Source organism: Athene cunicularia (assembly GCF_003259725.1).
Source record: "Athene cunicularia isolate RWA chromosome 1 unlocalized genomic scaffold, athCun1 chr1_part1, whole genome shotgun sequence".
Taxonomy (NCBI): Eukaryota; Metazoa; Chordata; class Aves; order Strigiformes; family Strigidae; genus Athene; species Athene cunicularia.
The window spans coordinates 41884858-41903759 of NW_020799091.1; the positions used below are offsets into that span (position 1 = coordinate 41884858).

The 18902-nt window shown below is 37.0% G+C and overlaps 1 protein-coding gene across 6 annotated transcripts in view; it reads right to left on the reverse strand.

Annotated features, from left to right (window-relative positions):
* Nucleotides 1-5408: 5408 nt before the first annotated feature.
* DACH1 (dachshund family transcription factor 1) overlaps nucleotides 5409-18902 on the reverse strand; it is a 271940-nt gene continuing 258446 nt past the window's right edge. For 5 of the 6 annotated variants that reach the window (XM_026856377.1, XM_026856385.1, XM_026856403.1 and 2 more), the window contains one exon: nucleotides 5409-5963. In XM_026856377.1, coding sequence (XP_026712178.1) covers nucleotides 5926-5963 — 38 coding nt within the window. In that variant the 3' untranslated portion in view covers nucleotides 5409-5925. The remainder of the gene's footprint in view (nucleotides 5964-18902) is intronic. The other variant, XM_026856393.1, reaches the window with a different exon arrangement.

Here is an 18902-nt window from a genome sequence, read left to right on the forward strand (position 1 = left end):
TTCCTAATCACAACTTTCCCTTACTTTGCAATTCACCCAGTAATCAACACCCCCAAAACAAAAGCACTTTTTTTACCTACAAAATCATGCAGCACTGAGCTCTAACTAAATATACCTGTACTATGATACAACTTCACAGCTACAGACAGTGAAGCCCAGACACTCCTTTTATCTCTCCAGGTTCAAAAAATGCCATTTAACCTTTCCATACCATAGCTTCCCGACCTGCATGACAGCACCTACTTGTCAGAGAAGTCAACAAGCCAAATTAACTGTTTCAAAGCCCTCTGTATCTCAAGAGTGGGAAAAATCTGTAGAATTACAAAATAGGTGCTTGCCTTGCAGTACAAAACTGTTTCAAGGAAGCAATTTGAAAAAAAAATAAAGGAAATATGTTTTAAAAGAAGGATTTATTTCAGCTCATCATTTCCAATTTTCCCCAAGAATTTTTGGCCAGTGTACCCAATAAAAGCTGAATGCAAAACTGCACTCTAAGTCCAGTTACTTTATTCCCAACGGCTGTTCCTTCTGTTATTAGACATATTATTTACTCATTTTGCCTTTTATTTATTTATTGCTAGAAAACTGGTCTGAGAACTGATTGACAAAGATGCTACAGCTTCCATTCTTATTACTTAAATGAACTATATCTGCACTCGAATAGGTCCTTTTTTTTATCCTCTCTGTATTCACTTTCTGTATCTTCTTTCACATCTTGCTGCTATTCATTCTTCTGGCCTCCTGATATGGAAGATCAAAAAACTGTGAATCCTTATAACGTATTCCAGCAATTTCTACTCTAGATCTGATAACTGCTATTTGTAGGATAAAATTTTGCTCCTTGCAAAATTGGATACAGAAAGTGTTCTGCCTACAAGGGCATCATGCATTTAAGTTTTGTAGTTTAAGAACCATAAAAACCTGAGGTTGGAATGGTCCTCTGAAGGTCAGCTAGGCTAACCTTCTTTAAACTGGGCAAAGTTAGATCAGGTTTCTCCAGGCCTTGCTCAGCTCAGATTTGAAAATCTCAAAAGATGGAGATTTCAGAACTTCTCTGGGAAAACTCTTCTAGTGCTTCATCACTCTCATCTTGATTTTTCCCCACTGATATCCAGTTGGAATTTCCTTTGCAGCAACTGGTATGTTTTTATTCTTGTTCATTTACTGTATACAGCAAACTTTTTACAGAAGAGGCTTCTGCTTGAAATGGTGTGTTATCAACAGTGGTGGAACCACTGTCATTGATCAGGGTGAACTCCAGCTCAGCAAAGGCACACTAATAAATTCCTCAGTATCTTGTGGATGAGTTAGACAGCAGCTACTGAAAAAGTAAGTTTCAAAGAACCCTGGAGCTAGGACATTTACTTTACGAAAGGCAGTGAAAATATCTGAAGTTTGGCCAGCAAAACTAGAAGCACCTGTAATCAGCAGTCACGCTTGAAAATCTTCGCCTCAGGCTTTGTTTATTGCACAGTCTTGTATGAAATAACATGTAAGCAAATAACAAATTAAGCAATTTTCAAGAATTTATAGCACCTTCAACAAATAAAGAGGTTTACCTTTCAGATAGAAACCCAACCTTAAATCTCTTTCCATAAAAAAAAAAAAAAAAAAAAAAAAAAAAAAAAAAAAAATCTCAGTTGAGTCTGTTAGTTCTTCAAGGATTTTCCTAAAACTTTAGGCATCTAGCTACCGACTCCAAATGTCTTCAGAATCTGACCATAACCTAGTACTAAGTTATAGGCAAGATATTTTTAGGGCGACCTCTTCTTGATTTTTGACAGAGCTTAGTTTTACTGTAACAGGGAATACCAGCATCTGACTAGCTAGTAGCCCATTCAATCTCAGCCCCATTAAATCAAAGCTACTGTGAACAGATAAATCAATGATTTATTAATGGAGATAGGGTGGAAGTTGTGTGAGGACAGGTTCCCTCCTGCTGAAAGAAACTATTTCCTGGGTGGCTTAAAAACACACAGGTAGGTTGCCAGTTAGTTACTGTAGAGATCATTCATTTTTGGGAGCGAACTGGACTGAGAGATTAATGAGTTTACTTTTTCCTTGCTTTAACTGTGCCAGAGCTTATGTCAGGGGAGCTGGCTATGGCATAGCTGGGATGCTTACTAACATAGATGTGCAGGACATTTTAATGCAGAGGGAAGGAGAGTGTGATTGCCTTATACACAGCTAGCCAAAATCCTAATCAACTATCCAGCAACAACAACCTGCTGGAACCCAGCAAGCCTGTCAGCCTCACAGTTGCAGTCCCCAGGGACTAGGGATAATGAAATGGGCTGGTCCAAGAAAGTTAATCTCTTCTGCTTTCCCAAACAAGCCTTCTCCCTAATGAAAGCAAAAGCATTCATGTAGGTATGGTTCAGAAAGGAAGGAAAGAGAAGGGATGGGAAGGTAAGACAAGGCAAGGCCAGGCAAGGCAGGGCAATAAGGGAGAATACTGAATGATACGCCTCTGTCTTTTGAATTTCCTGTAAGCAAAAATATCTTACTTCCACATTTGTTCTTAAATAACCGTCTTTACCTTAAAAAAAAAAAATCACCCTTTTGTTTTGCCTCACAATACTACTTAAATATATGCTAAACCAGAATGATTTCTTTCTCCAAATGCCTGTTTAAATGTTTAAATACTTGTTGTTTGTTAAAAAATGTGTTAGGATACCAAAGTTTCTAAACATGTTTTATCAAGTGAAGGAGATATGAGACAAAACCAACTGTATTACCACTGCATTTCTATAGTTAGGGGAATAATATGTTTTGTTCCATCAATGTGTCCACTTTACATTATTCAGCACAAAGCTTTGTGAAATAAGAATCATGGGGATATCACAATATAAAGGAAAAAGGTACAAATAACAGCTTCATAAACTGAGAAATGTACATAAATAAATCATGTAGATGGGGGCAGTTTGCTTAGCTGGCAAGAAAAAAAATATAGAAAATCTGCTTGTTAAACAATAACCACAGAGTGTGCTTTTATGATGTTTTTCACCACAGTAATTCATATTAGAGATAGAAGCAGTTGCATGTTAAATAAAATCATTCAGCATTGTTCTCCTCACATTACAAAGAGCTGACTTATGTTGTTTTTAGATGCCTCCCATTAGAAAGTAAATATTCCTCTGATGTTACACATTTCAGAAAATTTAATAAAGATGAACTGTAAATAAAGTCACAGGGAGATTTCAGACAGTTTTATTAGCAGATTGTTGAAAAGAAAAGAAAATTAAATACAATAACAGTAAACGTGGTTCTCACATTGAAACCAGGCTCAAATAACTAGGCTACCATAGAAAAATTTCCAATTCTTGCATTATGATGTAAAAACAGATTTTTGTACAGATTTTGTACAACAAAATTCGTAATAACCTTTTTTCATTTTTAGAAAACTTTAAATATATAGATAAAAATAGACAATTTTCATAGGTCCTACATGAAGATGAGTATGGTCTGTTCCAAGGGCTTGCATAGAGCGCAAATGTGGTTATAATATAGAACAACTAGACATTAATATCTTTAAGATTACAAAAGCATATAAACAATAACATGAGCACAACTTTTCTTCATAATCTATGCCAAAAAAAACCCTCCAAATCAAAAACAAAAACCAGAATACCAACCCAAAACCTGTATAACTAAAGAGGGGCAAAAAATTCAACTTACAGTAACATCTCATTGTCTGTAATATTTACACTGGTTTTAGCAAGATTCTTTCTAAACTTCCAGCTTATAAATTGGTTCCCCCTTAATCCTTAACGTTTCCATTTATGTACCAAGCCAAACACTGAGGCATTCCCAAAGGTCTTGAAAGTATATACTGTAAAACTACTAAACCTACTTACAGGTGACTCTATGCAAGGAGCAGAGCAATGGTAGATGCTACTACATATTTCAGTTGTAGGCTTTTAATTCTCTTTCAGATATGAATGATTCAAAAGCTTGCCACAAGTCCATCTAACTTTACAGCTGTTAACCCTTTAAAGACTGCATATGAAAAAACTGGAGTACAGAATCCCATATGTGTTCAAGCAACTATGAAAATTAGGAAAGAATCATGGTTAGAAAATAATATCACTACAAAGTATTAGGTAACAATATTTAATGAAAAATATTGCTCAATATTTCTTTAAAAAAAATTACCGTGATGTGAACTTGTATATACATCTTTCTATTGTTAAAAAAGGATTGTGGTGGAGTAAATATGAACGGCACAAAATAAATGTGTACCAGTATTGCAAGGAAGACCTACAAACTATAGAAGCTCAGTGCTAGAGTTTACAAAACATTAGATTTTTTTTTTTTTGACAAAATAATATTAATATCCAATCAGAACTATTTTTAAAGAAATATTTGCTTTAAGTTAGGCATCTTAGACATTTAAGGTTTTGATATGTTTCCATGTAATAAATAATATTTCATATGCATAAAACATTAGATGAAGAAAGCATAATCACAAAACTTACAGTAATAGCACTGATTCACAAAATCAGTCTTTAAAGGGGTAACCCAAAAGTACGCAAAGCAAAGAACATAACTTTCAGCAATGTAATCAGCACTGTGTTGCAGCTTACTTCCAGTTATCAGCACAAAGGTGAAAACACATATTGTAGCTTTTATAAAGACAGTGAAAGTAACACATAACCACCCCATCCCTAAGACAAGGTGAGAGGGACAATAGACTTCAACTGTATCACTCAGTTCTACGTGGAATTGGACTGATACATCAAGTGTTTGTTAGGTTTTCTTTTTTTAGCAACATTGACGTAATATGACATTAACATATAAAAATATTTCTGGTATTTGACTTGCTGCTCAGCCACGGTCCATTCTTAAAAGTGCACTAATCAGGGCACTAACCAGGGCTCAATATACAAATAAAAGTGGCTGATACAGAATTCTGACTTGTTACCAGATGCTTAAGATCTCATTCAGTAATACTGTGACTCCAGGACAAATATTTACATGCCTGCATGCGTTAAAACTAGAAAGGTGTCTTTCTGACCAACAGGGTGACAAAACAATATTATCTAAAATTTTCATTTCCTAAACGCTAGATTTCTACTGCATACATAATACCTTCCTTGTGTGATTTGTGTTATATACTGTACATGTGACCAACAGTTTGATAAGAAGCAAAGTCTTTTATTTCATAAACCCCTGCCAGTTTACAATGAGAAATTATTACTCTTTTTATCATATTTTTTTTATTTTAGGAAAAGAGACTTTGTGAACAGTAAAACAGTTTGTTTACATTCAGCGTTTCTTTTCACTTACACAAAATTCCATTTCACTTAATGTAGTCTAACATACATGTGTTGGTCTCTTGGAAAGCATGTGGAAAAAATGTCTTTAGAAGAAAAACCACAATCATAGTTTGAAAACTGAATGTATCAATTTTTTTTTTCTTTTACCTTTTTTTTTTTTTTCCTTTTTTTTTATTAAGAATCCTCTTATGCCCTCTATAAGTTCACTTCTGAGCTGTCTTGCTGGTTTCGGTATGATATAACAGTCTGTAAGTGTACTTGGACACTGCTGGAAGGATCATTTGATGTGCTCAAATATAGAATCATCAGAGGAGGACAGAGTCTGCATTCCTTGAAAAAGGGAATACTCAGCCTTGTTCTGACCCGCCTGTAATTTTGGTTACAATAGTCCGGCGCAGAGATGCAGATTTTCACTGTAAGAAGAGTGCTACTGTACATTTACAAACATTCTCTAGGTCTCCATCGAGCCACAGGAGATAATCAAAGGAGGACACTCTTGCAGAATTCTTTACATTTTTGAAGAACATTGAAAAATGAAGTTGAGGAAGTTGCCTTGAAAATGCTTTGTTTCCACAGAACTCCTTATGAGCCAATGTCTTACTGCAAAGTTCTTTACTGTAGCACAGGTATCTTCAGCAGGAAAAACTCAGTACATGACAGTAGTTTTCAAATAAAGTCTTCCATCTGAAATATGAAAAACAAACATTTTCTTTATATATTTATATCTGCAATGAATTGAAAAGAGGAGAAAATCCACAAGATTTAAAGACTCAGAAGAAGTAGTCCCCCCGTAAATCAATAAAATGCCACCTATGGTATTTTATATTTAAAATAAAAAATATAGTAAAACCTGAATATCACCACTGTAATTTCATCTGACAGTGGTCAAATTAACTCTGTTAAAAAATACACACACTTTACAAGCTGTGAATACTGTGAGACCTTCTAAAGCTTTAATATATGCTGCACTCATATCAGTGCTAGGGCACTAGGAATGTAGGTGGAGCCTCTGTGCAAGTGTTTTTACTGATATGCAAACTTAACTGAATAGTGCTGAACAGTAATTATTTCCTTCATGGTTGCATGCAAAAATCTTCTTGCATGCAATCGTTAGTACTCCCACCACTAAAGGCATAGCTCATACTTTCTGATTTAGCTATGTTGTTAAATATACCATGTAATGTAACCATTGTGCACATTTGTAGCTATTTATATAGAACCCAGTATAGGATATTTAATCGGTATCAGTGAAGTATAGCCTTCTTCCCCCATAAATGAGATTAACTGAACAATTACTATGTTAAAGATGTAAGCACATCTCTTTCAACATTTTTTCCACCCAAGTGAGGAGCATATATTTAAGTGAGATATGTATGATGGAAAGGGAGCATGAGAAATAAGCTCATCTAGCCAGTAACTGTTGATCTCGAAAAACTTGAACACTATGTTCTGCCATAACATACTTTCACCTAATTTAAAAATATAAAGCCATTTTTTTTTTTACTTGAGACATGAACATCTCATATGCATCTATTCTTATAGCAATATAAAGTTGTTTGGTTTTGTTTTAAACTGGAAACAGAGAGAAAAACTTCTTCATTTTCTTACCTGTAGGATAGAAAGCATTGATCCTTTGTGAGTAAAGCACATTATGAAGCCTCTTAATCCTCCACAGTGCATAATTACGAAACACTACTTATATTTTAGAATACAATGCATCTGGAAGTACAAGCTGTATCTCAACTCGAAGTCTGCATGAAACGATTCTTTTGGTCCAAGTGAAATCAGCATTCATTTATAAGATTTCAGACAGTTTTGTTTCTATTAGTCTAACCTTTTTATTCCAAAATAGTCTTTAAAATTCTTATTATCAAGAAACAGAAAAGTTTAACTTGAAAGTAGACAAATGTACATCACAGACAGCTGTAAAAGTTATCCCTCCTGCACACCTCTTTCTAATTTTTATTGTCTAGTTTCTATCAGAACTTCTGGGGAAAAAAGGGACATGGTAGAATCACTCTGTCACAGTGATTCTTTACTGTCCTTTTGGTCTTCCTTTTTCACCACTAGTTTTCTTTTGCAAGCTTCTGCAGTGTACCCCTTTAGCTACTTTCTCCCCTGTCTTTACATTTTCCTGCCCCCCTTCCCTACTTTTTTATGTTCCTAGCTTTTTTTTGGCAGAGTAGATAGCTTTCCCACCACTTAGAGTGCTTCCACTCAGAACTATTTCCACATTCTCTTTGCTCTTTACAATCTTTGTGCACTGAAGAGAGATAAAAACAGATTGAGTAAGGCCTTAACTTAAGGCCTTTTTATTCTCATTTGATGCATCAAGAGCATTCAAAATGCTTACGGGAATTCAGGAGAGAAAGAAGGAACCTCTAAAATGGATCTTGGTAAAACTCAAGGCCTGGTAAACCATCTCGAAAGAGAACCTGCATCAAGTACACGATAGCCAGAGCTATTACTGGCTATAGTTGCATATAATTCTCCCAAACATATTGAATAAACACTACAGACATTTACAGCACTAAAGCTGTCTGGATACCTCTGTAGGAGAATTACTCTGCATATATACCAGCACTTTGGCTATTCTGACTGAATGCTTGCTAATGAGCGCTATGCATAATTCCCACACCTAAACATTAAGATAACCTACAGTCAGTAACTTGTATTTTATTTCTCTATATCAGGTCTCTGTATAGCTTTTAAAATAAAATATTTATTAAAACATACTCTCAATTAAAAATACAGCTGTAGGAAGCAGAATCCTTGTAGCAGCCAACAAAAGATGAACAATCCGCAGAGAGGAGCAGTATGTTTTCAAAAGTCAGCTTTATTTTACACTGCTTAAGGACTAAATGTGGCAGTGAAGTCAATAGGAGGTTTTACACTTTTAATGGAAGACACTACCAGATCCTGTATTCTGTATCCACAGACTATGAACAATAATTGAAATGGGCAGATTTATAAAGCATCTTCTGTACAAAGTAAGAGGATATTTGTTTATATAACTTAAAACCATTTATGATGCATATATACAATAAGCATAAATCTTCCTGTCCCTCAAATAACTATATGATGGACCATTAAAAGTGCAAATAAATAATATGTATTGATAATGGACTTAAAATGTCATATAAGGACTCAGCAGCTGATCTAATATCATTGCTAGGCTTATTATAAAACAGATATATTAAGGTGTTTGACTAATTCCCCTAACATATGGGAAAACACAGCAAGCATTAGACACATCAACTTTAAAATAAATCCTGCCATATTATGATACAGATAAAGCAATTCTATGACTAAGTAACCCTTACTAAGAGTTCAAAAGTTGCTAAAGATTGTAAAATATTTCCTTTATTTTCTCAAGATTAATCTTGAAAGAATGAGGTGCAAAATGAATATCCTTTTCTTTACAAAATCACAAAATCAGCTAGGTGGGAAAGGACATTGAAGATCATTGAGTCCAACTGTTAACCTAGCACTGACAGTTCCCAAGTACACCACATCCCTCAGCACTATGTCAAACTGACTCTTAAACCCCTCCAGGGATGGGGACTCCACCACCTCCCTGGGCAGCACATTCCAACACCTAACAACCTGTTCTGTAAAGAAATGCTTCCTAATATCTAGTTTAAACCTTCCCTGGTGCAATTTGAGGCCATTCCCTCTTGTCCTATATCTTGTTACTTGGTTAAAGAGACTCATCCCCAGCTCTCTGCAACCTCCTTTCAGGGAGCTGTAGAGGGCGATGAGGTCTCCCCTCAGCCTCCTCTTCTCCAGACTAAACACCCCCAGTTCCCTCAGCCGCTCCCCGTACGACCTGTGCTCCAGACCCTGCACCAGCTCCGTTGCCCTTCTCTGGACACGCTCGAGTCATTCAATGTCCTTTTTGCAGTGAGGGGCCCAAAACTGAACACAGGAATCGAGGGGCGGCCTCACCAGTGCCAAGGACAGGGCTCAGATCCCTTCCCTGTCCCTGCTGGCCACGCGATTGCTGACACAAGCCAGGATGCCATTGGCCTTCTTGGCCCCCTGGGCACACTGCTGGCTCCTGTTCAGCCAGCTGTCAATCAGCACCCCCAGGTCCCTCTGTGACTGGCAGCTCTCCAGCCACTCCTCCCCAAGCCTGTAGCGCTGCTGGGGGTTGTTGTGGCCCAAGGGCAGCCCCCGGCATTTGGCCTTATGGAAACTCCTCCAGTTGGGCTCAGCCCATGGCTCCAGCCTGTCCAGGTCTCTCTGCAGAGCCTCCCTACCCTCGAGCACATCAACACTCCCACCCAACTTGGGGTCATCTGCAAACTGACTGAGGGTGCACTCGATCCCCTCATCTAGATCATCAGTAAAGATGTTAAACAGGAGTGGCCCCAACACCGAGTCCTGGGGGACACCACTTGTAACTGGCCACCAACTGGATTTAACGCCATTCAGCACAACTCTTTGGGCCAGGCCATCCAGACAGATTTTTACCCAGAAAAGTCTATGACCATTTGAGCTACAAGCAGCCAGTTTCACCAGGAGAATGCTGTGGGAAATGGTGTCAAAGGCCTTGCTAAAGTCAAGGTAGACAACATCCACAGCCTTTCCTTCATCCAATAAGCAGGTCGCCCTGTCATAGAAGGGGATCAGGTTTGTCAGGCAGGACCTGCCTTTCATAAACCCATGCTGACTGGGCCTGAGCATCTGGTTGTCCCACATGTGTTGTGTGATGGTACTCAGGATGAGCTGCTCCATCAGCTTCCCAGGCAACGAAGTGAAGCTGACAGGCCTGTAATTTCCTGGATCATCCTTCCAACCCTTTCAGATGGGCGTCACACTGGCCAATTTCCAATCTGTCAGGACCTCCCTGGTCAGCCAGGACTGCTGGTAAATGATGGAAAGCGTCTTGGCGAGCACCCCAGCCAGCTCCTTCAGCACCCTCGGGCGTATCCCATTCAGTCCCATAGACTTGTGTGTGTCTGTGTGATGCAGGGGGGTTGTTCTCCCAGTCTCTGTCTTCTGGCTGAGGAGGCTGGATTCCCTCAATACAACTGGTCTTGTTATTAAAGACTGAGGCAAAGAAGGCATTAAGCACCTCAGCCTTCTCATCACTTGTTTCCATGTTTCTTCCTGCGTGAAGCAGGGGATGGAGACTCTCCCTGGTCTTTCTATTGCTACTGACATACTTATAGAAACATTTCTTGTTGTCCTTGATTGCTGAAGCCAAATTATTTTCTAGCTGGGCTTTAGACCTCCTGATTTCTGCCCTGCATAGCCTCACAGCATCTTTGTAATCACTGTGAGTGGCATCTAGTTAGAACCTATGGTGCCAATGTGGAAAAAAATCATAGTATATGTGTATCTGCCCACCATCCTCTCAAATCATGAATTTGAGAGAAGATGGAGAAATAATTTCTTTAGGCTTTACATTTTTCTTCCAGCATGCTCCTGTGTGTAGCTGATAAGTTTGTGTAGTCACTCGTTAAGGACTTAAACCAGGCAAATATCACTGCACTTCAGAAATACAAAGACTTCAAACTGTGCTAGGAGAAACAGAGGTAACTCACAGCTCTGGAGAGAAATGAAAACCTTGCTTTATGATTTGGTAACCAAATACAGTACCTAGATCTGATTGCTGTCCCTTTTACTTTTCAGACTGTTCCCTCTTTCCTAACCATTTATGTCTTGATTCTCATTGTTCAAAGGTTCTTCCTTGACTGGAACTTCTCAATATTGTTGTCAAAACCACCTGAATCACTTCATCTGTAGGTGTAGACAGTGTTCCTGTCCAAATACTAGTGGACATTACCACTGATAGGCTGATAGGCCTTCATGATTTCAAGGTTAAAATCACAATCAAATCCTACGAATCATGAGCAGCAGATCAAGCACGCTCATCCGTTGTAACTCCGTGTGAAAATGCCACTAGTCCTAAATCCCAAATCATGACTGTGCCTATGCTTCCAGCCTCCTGATCAGCTTTTATTTAAGTTATATATGTGTGTTGCATTACTTTCTATTAACAAATGCAGAATTTGTCTATCTGCATAAAACTGATTTTATGTAAAACAACATGGAATATACTCTTCATGCAAACATAGATAGATATAAGCACATAAACATATACTACACAAACACACAGAAAATTTTCTCTAAAAATGTTTACAATGTTGAAGTATATTTTTAGCCTACTGAAAATTGTTGATCTGTGCTAAAGTTTCCCAAACTGACATACTGTTATATACAATATAACTACATAAAAATTCCTTTCACTCTTAGAAAATGAAGCTAAAACACAAACTGGGAAAATACTGCTAAATTTCTGAATAGAACTGTGCATGATTAGCAGATTGTCATCTGTTTTAATTGCTCTTTTGCAAATGGCAGTGTTCAGCAAGATCACACAAGCTCCTGCTAGTAACTCAAACTGAAAACACCACTACTCCTAAATCTCATTTGTTTTTGTCTGTGGACTGATATGACAGAAATTCTAGCCAGAGTGAAGGAGTAATTTTTTTAGATCAACTCTTTTTCATTAAGACTCATTTTGAAGTTTTTGAATGAACATGCCCAAATAGTTAAAAGGTCATAAACGTTATAAAAAACAAACAAATGGAACTGACATGAAAGTTTGTGGTGCTGAAACAAATCATACGCCTTGAAATGCATTCCTACAGAGATGTCAGCTGGTGAATGATTCATATTAATATTCTGTGGGCAGCTTGTATTAAGTATCTCTATGTGCTCAACATTTTCTGAGATAAAAACATAAACCCACTCAAATATTATTCCTATTAATATGCATCCTTGTAAAGTGATAAAAATCTACAATGAAATGTTAAGTTTGGTCTTAGGCTGCAAATGAAGTAAATCATCAATTAGATGGTAATGCATATTTCTCTGCCACTCAGTGCAAGCCACACTGACATTGTTTGCCAACCAAACATATCATATTTTAGTTTATATTTTGAGAGCTGCTTTAAAAATAAGCATAACAACAGTGTTCATCATGACTATCATAAGAGCATACTGCAGTCTTTGGGTTATGAAAATCTGCAAATCAGCATCAAAGGTGTGGTGTCACACCTGAATTCAGTCAATACCTATCATAGAAAAGCCTACTGAGGAAAACTCTCCTTAGTAATATGATAACGTGTAAGGAGTTTTAGGGAAAAATCCAACTGACCAACCAAACAAAAAGATACTGTAGCGTGTCACAGAAAGCTAGTAAGAAAGAAACCCTAATAACAAAGCAAGCTAGAAACCCTAATAACAAAGCAAGCTAATAAGAAAGAAAAAAAAGGAAAAAATAATGTATGAGAAGCAAAATGAATTAGAAGATCAGAAATCTCAGTGGGAGAGTTGAAAAGTTAGGATGTTTGGATAAATTTTTATTAATTTATTATTACTTGTTCTTTTTTGTGATCGTAATTTGTGAGCTGTAGAATAGTAAATGCCAGCCCATGATACAGGAACCATTACATCAAAGTAGCCCCAATTTTAGTCAGCAGAATTCCTAATACAGTTAATATTATTTTGTCAAATATGCACAGGCCAGTGATGTCAGCTGGTCTTCAAATGGGTCTTAAGGATATTTGGATGGTGGATCTATTAATCTCTTTGCACTTTCAAATCTATAAACACACACTTTACTTTGATTTCTCTTGTTAATAAGAAGAACATAACTGGACACATATGGATGGGAACTTTATTCCCAACTCAGACTCTGAAATGATCTGTGATTTCACTTTTCTGTTTTTCTGTTTTCTCTTTCAACCTTTCTCTCTTTTTTCCCCCCTTATCTTTCTAGGTAATAGAGATTCTGTGAACTGATGGTTTCTCACTCTATTTTCTTGTTCTTAGCAAGGTACCTCAGCATCCACTGAGATCTCTAAGGTCTATGTTAGCACAAATAACAAAAAAACACCATCAAAACACCCCCACATGCACATACTTATTTAATTGAAACTATATTCTTGGTATTTGAAGTCCATCTCTATGGCTGGTGACTGAGCTGGACTGAGCTTAGACTCTTCTTAAAATCATGTTGTAACACAAAATCCCCAGGTCTAGCCCATGTGCTCACTAAAGACAGCAGAGACTTTGTACTGAAATTCAGTATATACACATTTTTTCCACACCTTACAGCCACTAAAACCTGCTAACTTCAGTTCTAGCAAGCTGAGGCAATTATGAAGCATTTATGACTCTCTGTACAAGAAATGATGGTGTGGCAAGTAAAGGAAGTAACTTGTAAGTCAGTGTAACATGTATTTTATAATTTAAGAATCATTAGAGCTCTTTTCTTCAACATTTTATAAGCTAGAATATTAGAGTAAAAAATACTATGATCTACCCTCAGTCCAACAGGTTAAAAGAAATAAAATATTTGTTACATTAAATGGGTCTACTTTTATCTAAATAAAAGAAAAGCTGCTCACTTGTGCTAAAGAACATAATAAATTGTGTTTCCTGTTAGGAAGTAGCTTTATTGAAAATGGCAGCTATTTACTCAGAAGTTATTTCCAGGCACCTGTAATCTAATGAGGTTTGTCCCTTTCAAAGAACAGTTGTACGTGCATGCCTGAATGCACACAACCTCTTCAGCCCAGAGCTGATAAAAGCATCTGCAAGCCATAGCTCAAGCGTATTTGAATTATATAACTGGTTGGTTTATTTGTTTTAATAAGATGGGGCAAATGTGAATCACAGTGTACTTCTAACCTTTCATTCAACCTGATGTTTTAATCATTTGGAGGAAGAGAAACAAAACAAAAGAAAGGGATGGCAAACAAATGGTAATGGTTCATGTGATATTTGATAAGACAGCAACGGGAAGTCAAAATAAAAGCAAGCATATTGTGACAGATGGAAGAGATCTTAGTAAAATTCTAACCCTTCTTGAAAAAACTTAAAGGAAGTAACTAATTAAGGACAAAAATATTTTTATATACTTTTCATATATATTTTATTCAAAATTGAGACAAAAGAGGATTTATTTGCCACTGAAGCAGGAAGATTAAAAATGGGAGTCTAACTTTTTAATCATGGGAAAATAATTTATGATGAGGTTGAGTCTTTTCCAGAGTTTGCAGAGTGGGACTGAGAACATAAAGCCCAGCTTTTGTAAAATGCAGTCATAAAATCAACTGAACATAACTTTCCATAATTTGCCTGATAAAATGCAAAACAATATGTTGTGAGGGGAAAAGACTCCTTCCAGTGTATGAGGTTAAACAGAGTGCTGAAGCTTTACAACTCAGCACTGAAAAGGAGAGACAGAAGGATCTATACTGTCTTTACATTGTTACTGATAGCAAAAGTAGATCATGTACTGGGGAACATGGATGGATAGACTGCCCTCTTCCCAAACAGAATTAGAGTACAGAAGATGTAGGAAACCAGGCTCAGCTGTTGAGGCTTTGAAACTTGAGCAATTTGTTCTTTAAAAAAATCACCCAGTTTTTATGCAAAGATGGGTGATTTCACACTGCATGTTCAATAAACTCATGCAAATATGAAGTATGTAAACATATTTGGCCAAACACTATCTTAGTTTGCCCTTTGTATAACACCAATAAATTAGTTTCAAATTTGCATATTGTTATTAATCATACACCTTTCACTTCTCTACTTAACATTCATGTACAAATATATTTGTGTTAATACTCAGTGCAAATATTCAGGAGACTGAGATGTTCATGTCTTTCTTTTTAAAATAATAATTTATACTTAGGACATTTTAATTCTGAGTTTCCAGACATAAAACTAAAACATGGATATATAAAAAAGAGTGTCTAAACACCTTTTTTTTTGCAGTTATTTTAACTATTGAACTGTCAGGATCTTTTTTTCAGTAATTTTATCATGTGTTTTACTCATGAATAAAAGTTTTCATTATATCACTGAATACCATGTGAGCAAGCTAAAGGTCAGTAATCCCATCTTTAGTAAATTAACAAAGCAACGGACTACCTGAATATGCCACCTTCTATTCAAAGAACTTGCCATTTTGAGCACTGAAAAGACTGAACTGGCAAGGTGAGAAAATCTTAGAAAGAAACAGATTTTAAAAACACAGTCTTTTATTGTTGCCTTACGAATTTAACAACCCTTCTTCTATTTGTATAAACAGAACTAAGGCATTTCCAAAAAAAAGACAACAGAACTGATTACTTACAAGCACTGAACCTGAGTCACTAAGGCATTGTATTGTGTCGCTTCTGTTGAATTATAAAAAAAACAACAGAGATAAACCAAAACCAAACACCTTCAACTGAAGAATCATGTGGAAAAGTTATTAAAGGATGAAGTCACAGCTAAATGCGATCAGCTTGTGAGCTTCCACAGCTCATTGTGTTCAGTGCTGTTTGTAACATAGTGTGGATAATTTTTGTGCTGAACAATCTGTCCTGCATTAAACAGTTTTAAATTCTGCAAAAAGGTGTGACTTATTTGCTATTGTATTTTCAGAAACATAAACAACTTTTTTTTTTTTACTACCTTTTTAGCAAGCCAATCAACAAGCAACCTTGGATCTGATAGCATAAAATTGAGAGACTTGAGTATTGGAATGTGATTTCTGCCTGATGCCTTCTTTTTTTTTTTCTTGTAAAGTTTTGGTAGAAATAGAAATTATTACTCAACTTTTTAGTCCAATTGCTCTTCTTTCCACTTTTCTCACTTTTGTCTCCTTTTCACTGCTTTACTCAAATGATCACTTTTTGATGCTAAACATCATCACCAAAGTAATCTTACATACAAAATATCAACCATAAAGTTAATCTTCAAACAGGCTTAGGAAAGTAATTATTTTTCTCTCTGGAGAAAAAAAAAAATTGTTCATAAAATGAAATCTGAATAAAGTAGATCAACATTTGTTGGATTTTCAGCAGTTTTTGCTTCAGAGTTGAGATAAAATTTCAGAAAATACGTGAAAGCATATACAAGCTAATAGTTCTGAAAAACTACCCCCCATACACACATATAAACACATACACAGATCCTTTCCTTCACTGAACTAGAAACTAATTGTATTAGCATGATACATGTGTTTATAATTACAGATCACATAATAACGTGTGGATTAATAAAGATCTGTTACGAAGATCTGGAAAAAGTAACGAGTCATTTTTCTATCAGGAATAGTTGTGGCCATGGTTAGTACTAGCAATCTATTGTTTCCAATAGATGTTGGATGTTCATTTCCTTCAGAACAACAAATCATTTATGAAAGTGAGCTCTTCTAAATTACTGCCGTTTCTAGAGCTTTAGCCTAGACTACTTTTTGAACACAAGACTTATCTAACACCTACTCCTACACAGAGCATCTCTTCTGATTCACAGTATTACAAACCTATCTCACACTTCTTTACAAGCTACTTCTTTTCTAAACAAATAATTTTCATTTGATGTAATATCCCAATAACTACAAGACATACTAGTGGTTTTTTTTGATTTAGATTAGACTTAAACCCCACAATTAATACAAGAGTAGTATATGGATTTTCCTTAATCCTGGTTACTGAGATGTCATTTCAAATGCTGCAGAGGTTACTGGAAAAATAGAGGCCATTTAGAGAAAACATTTAGCTTTACTACTTACATTAACCTGCATACATCAATTCTGGAATGTGTGGAATCCTTTTCTAATACCAATATCACATTAACACCACATTTTCCTTTAATACCCAACCACCCCTGTTCTCATCTGTGTGCTAAAACAGAGTACAGCCCAATACAAAACATGAAGAAATAGTCACATGCAGAACAGGAAGGAATGAGGCTATAAAATAGATGGATTGCACAGTAGCAAGCTTATGGAAAATCTATTAAGGATGCATGGGATGTCAAAACATATGCAATATAAGTTTGCTGCTTTTAGGTATTTTGTATGAAAGCAAGCTTATGGAAGACAATGGCACCAAGCAGTCAGCTCCAGAGCAAGAGTCAAGGTGACAGAAACCAAATGAGAAATCATGCCCAAGTCATGTTAGGTCCTACACTTGGGTGACAACAACCCCATGCAATGATACAAGCTTGGGGAAGAGTGACTAGAAAGCTGCCCATCAGAAAAGGACCTGGGAGCGTCTCTCAACAGTTGACTGAATATGAGTCAGCAGTGTGCCCAGGTGTCCAAAAAAAGCCAATGGCATCCTGGCCTGTATCAGGAGTAGTGCAGCCAGCAGGACTAGTGAAGTGATTGTCCCCCATACTCAGCACTGGTGAGGTCAAACCTCAAACATTGTGTTCAGTTTTGGACCCCTCACTACAAGAAACACATTGAGGTGCTGGACCACATCCAAAGAAGAGCAAAGAAGCTGGTGAAGGATTGAGAGCACAAGTCCTGTGAGGAGCAACTGAATGACCTGGTGTTGTTTAGCCTGGAGAAAAGGAAGCTGAGAGGAGACCTTATCACTCTCTACAAGTTCCTGAAAGGAGGTTCTAGCGAGGTGCATGTCAGTCTCCTCTCCCAAGTAACAAGCAACAGGATAAGAGGAAATGTCCTCAAGTTGCACCAGGGGAGGTTTAGCTTGGATATTAGGAAAAATTTCTTCACTGAAAGAGTTGTCAAGCATTGCAAGAGGCCTGCCCAAGGAAGCAGTTGAGTCACCATCCCTGGAGGTATTTAAAAGAGGAGTAGATGTGGTGCTTAAGGACATGGTTTAGCGGTGGACTTGGCAGGGCCAGGTTAACAGTTGTACTTGATGGTCTTAAAGGTTTTTTCCAACCTAAACAATTCTATGAATCTAAATGATCAGTCCTAACCACCACATAGAAATATGAACAGATCTTAATGAATTTCCCAGGGCTTAGCATGAGCAACAGGACTACAAAACTGGAAAAAAAACCCATCTCATGTTAAATCTGAAGAAGACTTCAAGCTGAAAGATGTATATGGGGTTTAACCTTGTAGTTAGCTATGAAGCAGCAATTAGTTAAAATGCTTTTGCTCCTATAAAGAACTAGCATTTGAAATTACAAGGGAACTCTGTTTCTGTGACAAGTGCTAATTCTGTCCCAGGTAGATTGTTTTTCAATTCATAATTCAAACTATTTCCACTAACTGATTGTAAATTTCTACCTTAAGCATACCTTCAGAGATGCCTTTAAGTACTGCGGTGACAAGCCAACCTTTCCCATTCCCACCCAGTGGTAAAATAATTTCAGATAGGTACTTCAGAATTATTATTTTACCCTCCCAGGAAAAACTCAATTAGCCTTAGGGCCAGGTGGTTTGAATTTGGCACCACTCTGTGTCTTTGCCAATAGAGATTCCTCAGAAAAAGCAGCATGTCATGGCAGACTGTGTCCTGGATGCACCCCACGACAGAAATCCCAGACCATATGGAAGCAACACGCTTTCCCAGAGAGAACTTAGCACCATGGTCCATCATCAAAAAGTAAGCAAGAGAAAAGAGAATGGCTAAATTAAACCACAGAGCAGTCTTAACCAGTGACTTTGGGATCAAGTGACTACCTTGGGAGTCAGAAGCAATGACCTGTGCAAAATATCTGAAGTGTAAAATTTTCTTGCTTGGAAGTGTGATTTTGTCAAGACAGAGGAAATGAAAAATGTTATTTCATGGTTGCTTTTTGTCTTCCCCCCCCCCCCCCCCCCCCCCCCCCCCCCCCCCC